A 5774-nucleotide genomic window follows, 5' to 3' on the forward strand; every position below is an offset into this window, starting at 1 on the left:
TAAAGGCGTGTGCCACCATGCCTAGCATGGCTAGCTTTCTTTTTGAACTTTGTCACCATAAACTTGATGCACAACCTTGGGCGAAGAAAGCATTTGTATTCAAATCATATAAGAGCAGGAGTAATATTTAACTCTTCCACTGAACTTGGCTGCTTATTAATGAAAGTTCCAGAGAGCAAAAGTCACACTGGTATTTGCAGGAATGGATCTATCTCTTCTACAGACTGGCCCTCTACACCTCTGCTCTCCTGAGACCCTAGCACATGGTGCTATAGCGGAAAAGTGAACAACAAAAAAAGATGTATTTAAAACTACAAAACATGTGTGAGCATGAGCTGTTTCTGGCCTCTTTGGCTGTCACCTGGCTCCTATGACTACTGAATCCCCAGCACCTTCCTTGGGCTGGGCCACATAACCATTTCCCATCCCTCCCCTTACATTACTCGATAGCATCAGTTGTCTTTCTTGAGTCTTTTGCTTCGGGTTCATACTATTATCTTCTCCTATTCATCTCTCTCCCGTCTTCTTAGGCTGCCTCTTCTGCTCCCACTCACAGATTCAGCTTCTTCTCAGCCACCGAGTGTCCCCCCTAACCCACACCACGTCTGTCTGTTTTGTCCCCTAATTGTCCTTATCTTCCAGTTTACTTTTGCCTTCTTACCTTACTCAGTCTGATGGTGTGCCACAATTTTGGGGGCCTAGGCTGCTATGCAATTAGATTTAGCAAACATTTGTTAAGTATATAAGCGAATGAAGGTTTAATAAGAGTAGAAAAATGAGAGGACATTAAACTGTTTGTCCCTATGCTGACCAAACCGCCAGTGATAACGCTGATGTGTCAGAGTTTAAACAGGCCTTGCTGCAGGCCATGCAGTCTGTGTCGCAGACCTGCTTCACCAGGTGGTTTCTTAGAGGGGCTTACAGGCTGTGGTCCAGCCAGTCCAGCCATTACTGTCTTCCAACAGAAAGCCCAGAATCTCTTGGTTGTTCAGTCCATGAGGCTGGATGTCTCAGCCGGTCTTTAGTAGATGTTGGAATCCCTAAGCAGAAGGCTCTAATGCCAGTGAGGGAATGAACTTGCCAGCGAGAACGAGGGCAAACAGGCAAAGAGCAAGGACTTCCTCCTTCCATGTCCTTTATGTCACCAGGAGGTGTGGCCCAGAAAGATCCAGATCAAAGGCGGGTCTTCCCACTTCAAACGATTTATAATTAAGAAAAACCCCTGACGGGTATACTCAGCCCCTTGGGTTTTAGTTAATCCCTGATGTAGTCAAGCTGACAGCCAGGAACAGGCATCACATGCTGCACGCCGAACCCTTGAACAGGCATCACATGCTGCATGCTGCACCCTTGCCAGATGGGATTTGCTCCAGGATCCCACTCACAGCTGCCCACTCAGTCTCCATTCAATCTCATTTAGATATCCTTGTGCTAGATCGTGAAACCTTTTGGTGAGTGTCCTTATGAACATCCTGTTGGATGGAAACACCTGCCACTGCCACGACCCCACACTCAGCACCGCCATCATTACCGTTTAATTGAAACGTAGCTAATGTATACCTTGTCTCTCGATCATTGTCTGCAGTGGTCTTAGCATTTACAGCTTCAGCCCACTTCTTAAAACATCTCTTCCTTCTTGAGCGATAAATTTGAGGACGCAGCATGGTTTCTAAAAGCAAACAAATGCTGGGTACCGGTGCACAAGCAGCAGGAGTTGGGATGACAGGTTTACCACTCAAAGCCTCTTCTCTCCCAGGACTGCGAGGCCTGATGTTGTCTGTCATGATGGCTTCCCTCATGAGCTCCTTGACCTCCATCTTCAACAGCGCCAGTACTCTCTTCACCATGGACATCTACACCAAGATCCGGAAGAAGGCATCTGAGAAGGAGCTCATGATTGCAGGAAGGTAAATGCAACCCCTGCATCCCAACCTGTAGCATGGAAGCTTAAGCAACCACGAAAGTTCTACCCCCCATAGGTCTCATGTTAGGCAAGATTAGCAGACACTTGGCATGACTGGAGTTATCTCTATGGCCAGTTATATTTACCTATCGCTGGCTTTTTCTTTTCTGTGGTACTGAGAGATTGAACTCAGAGCACTGACGTTCGTTCTGGGCAAGCACTATACCACAGAGTTAGAGCCCCAGCCCCACCATTTCAGTTTACATAGAAAACAATTAAACAGTGTTCCAGTGGAGTTAGAAGAGACATAAGAAATCAACTTCTTTATCTCGGGCTACTGATGAGCATCAGCAGAATGCAGTTGTCTGTGCCTTAGCTAAGGCTGACTGAGCAGAGCCAGGTCGCCATCTGCAGCTGATTAAGTGCCTCCCCAGGACTCTTCGCTGCTCCATGATTACATGTGCCCTGCCCCAGGGATCTTGGATGCTCCAGGATGCTCCTCGTGTCCTCACCTCTCTAACTGCTCTTTTTCTGTGGCCCAAGTATCCCTGATGTCTCAACCCTCTGAAGCAACATTTTTGTTTCAAAAATGAAGGGAAGAATGGACTGAAATTTCATTTGTGAACATCCTCCGTAAATTACAAAGCTCCAGCTATGTGCACATATATTTTAACAAACGGTGCTGGGATTGAACTGGCCCTTTGCAGATATGAGGCAAACCTACCACTGAGCTGCATTCCCTACTCTGTATTTTGTTGTTGTTGTTGAGATAATAAGGATCCCCTGCTTTTTGGGAGTGTCTGATCAGCACAGAATCTTCTACTTCGCGCCCGACTGAGCAGCACTGAGACCTTGATTGGCTTTTTTTTTTTTTTTAACAAGGCTCCCACTGGGAAGGACACCAGTATGTTGACCTTTACAGTCTTTGGGTTTTCTCAGCACTGAACAACCTCACAGTGGCCTGGAACAATTGTATGGTCTGTAAGAGAAATCAAGGGCTCAGATACAGAAGAGGCAAGCATGCTATAGGGTAGGAGGGGAAGAGGGAGATCTTAGAGTCAGAAATGGCAGGTGGAGTTGGGGTGAATAGCAGGTGGTATGGGAAGGTCATCTCAGAGGGAGATCTACGTGAAAACAGTACTCCATTGCCTTAAATACACACAGGGTGCAGGAAGTCTAGTCTTTGTAATTACATCAAGTGCACGAGTAATAAGGTCTTGTAAGAGAGTCTCCCACAGTTTTACAACATGAAGGAAAATTCAGGAAGAGAGCTAGAAATACCAATATTTACTTCCTAACTAGCCCTGTTTGCAGAATCTCTCCTCGGCTAATGTTTTTAGCTTTGTTAAAACTTTATAAGAAAGAAGGAAAGGGAGATGGTGTTTAAAAAACACTTATCATCTCCAATGTGTGAGTTTTTCTCTTATTAATCTTTATCCTCAGTTTTCAGCTGGAGCGCTGGAGACTTGGAAGGAGATTAAGCAACATGTTTCATATCGTGGAGAAATAATAAGAATTTGAATCCACGATTTCCTTGCTCCAGAGTCCATAACCTTGTACCTAGACTTTGATTCCTCTCACAGTGGGATTTTCCTGTGTTAGATCACTGGGCCTAGCTGACTGTTGAAAGTCAAATATGTTTCTGTTATTCATAGACACAGATAACTTTCAGGTAAGCAGAGTAAGGAAGAAGGGAGCCTCAAGAATGAATCTGCTTATTTTGTATCACTGTGTTGGTATGATATGATATATATATATATATATATATATATATATAGTCATATAGCACACATATATATGCTTGTGACATCTGCATATAGGTGTGTACATACATATATTTATATATTATTGGCATCTATATATTATTTTAAACATATTTTTTAAAGTATTTATTTATTTATTATATGTAAGTACACTGTAACTGTCTTCAGACACTCCAGAAAAGGGAGTCAGATTTCGTGACGGATGGTTGTGAGCCACCATGTGGTTGCTGGGATTTGAACTCAGGACCTTGGGAAGAGCAGTCGGCACTCTTCACCGCTGAGCCATCCCCCAGCCCCCCGACATGTATATATTCATTCATGCAGAGCACTGACATTCTGTTCTGGTGCCCTGATTTCAGGTTGTTCATCCTCGTGCTGATTGGCATCAGCATCGCCTGGGTGCCCATTGTACAGTCTGCTCAGAGTGGGCAGCTCTTTGATTACATCCAGTCTATCACCAGTTACCTGGGGCCGCCCATTGCAGCTGTCTTCCTGCTAGCCATTTTCTGCAAGAGAGTCAATGAACAGGTAGGTGTCGTTCTAGCAGCTCCAGAAAAGCCGGTGTGCTGCAGAAGTTGTTCATGGGGATTTGCATATTGTCTATGAAAAGGATTCTGTGTCTCAGAGATTTCCAACAGAAGTGGATATGCAAGTTATAGGTTTAGGTGGGTACGCCTCAAGGAATTATGAGATTCCCTGAGAGTTGAACCCTCAGGAGGTAGTATCAGATCCGCTCTCTTTCTCTGACTTCCTGTCCTTGCTATAAGGTCCCAAACTAATAGTGTATGTTTCCCATCCAATCATTTCTTTCCTGTTTAGGTAGTTAGTTTTCTTTTCTTCCAACTGGTCTCTGAAATGCTTGCGTTTGCATTGCCTTCCAGAAGACTAAGTTTAAACAGTAAGGGCCTTTTACAAAGGAGAAATAAATAGAATGGAGGTGTCTCCTGTTGGGGGGGGGGATATAGTCTATGACAGGAAAACTTCTTCTTCCTTGCTCTCTGACAGTATAGGTTGTGTTGTGCATGAGTGTATGAGTTAGGAACAAGGGTCACACGACACTCTGTGCATTCATATGGCTCCTGCCCAGCACGGATTCACTGGTGCACAGTGAAGTTGGCCATACATTGCACATATAAGGTTTTTCCTCATTGTAAGTTCTCTGATGAATGAGTATGTGTGAGCTACAAGCGAAGGTTCCCGAGGTCATCACATGCATACAGGGGTGTCCACTCTCAAGTCTCTGGTAATGGAGGAGAGCTGACTGGAGGGTTTTCCACTCTCACAATAAGGCTTTCCACGTTCTCCACACACACCTGCCTTCTCACGACCGTGGCTCCACTGTCTCTACCCATCCAATCTCTGTGACTCTGACTTGACTCTGAGGCTCCCACCAGGAAGTCTTGTTTGTAGTACCTGGATAAGCAACTCCAGAGGGTATTCTAGGAAAAGCCACCGATAGTGTGAGTTTGTCTTTCCAGTCGCAATTCCTCAGGGCCCCAGAAAGGACAAAGCCCTAGCTCTCAGGCAGTTCATCAGTGAAACTGTGTAAGACAGATGACAAATGAGCCATAAAACGAGGGACAAAGAGTAGATAGGCAGGGATGCAAAAGGGGGCCAAGTCAGCAGACACTGGAACCGGCAGGGACGGTTTCCCAGAGGAGGAAAGGGGTTAAAGTTAGAGAAGAAAGATGGAGGGAACGGCCTCGGCCAGTGTGGAAATGGAAGGGGAACGAGAGGGACTTGTAAGGGATTTCGCCTGTCTTGAGAGGGCGTTTATGTGTGGAAAGTGTAGAAGGCACAGCTGGAGAAGCAGGGCAAGAGTAGTAGTAGAAATGGCACCTCTGTGACCCAGGTTGGTGACTCTGAGTCCACAGGAGGTTGACATCAAGTTTAAAGTTCAATAGAAGTGACACCTAGGAATGGATGTGCTGTCAAGCACCCACCTACACAGGAAGGGTTGGGCAAGGGTGGCTGCTGCCCGTGTGCCATGCTAATTGTCTGACATGATACACATGATAGCATTTGACATGATACACATGATAGCATCTGACAGGATACACGTGATAGCATCTGACATGACACACATGATAGCATCTGACATGACACAC

At 45.4% G+C, this 5774-nt stretch overlaps 1 protein-coding gene across 1 annotated transcript in view; it reads left to right on the forward strand.

Moving 5' to 3' along the window:
• The window catches only part of Slc5a1 (solute carrier family 5 member 1), a 69599-nt gene that overhangs the window by 56754 nt on the left and 7071 nt on the right, over nt 1-5774 (forward strand). The window contains exons 12-13 of the mRNA XM_021210850.2: nt 1757-1907; nt 4026-4194. Coding sequence (XP_021066509.1) covers nt 1757-1907; nt 4026-4194 — 320 coding nt within the window. The remainder of the gene's footprint in view (nt 1-1756; nt 1908-4025; nt 4195-5774) is intronic.

This window comes from Mus pahari, chromosome 13, assembly GCF_900095145.1.
Source record: "Mus pahari chromosome 13, PAHARI_EIJ_v1.1, whole genome shotgun sequence".
NCBI classification, from domain to species: domain Eukaryota; kingdom Metazoa; phylum Chordata; class Mammalia; order Rodentia; family Muridae; genus Mus; species Mus pahari.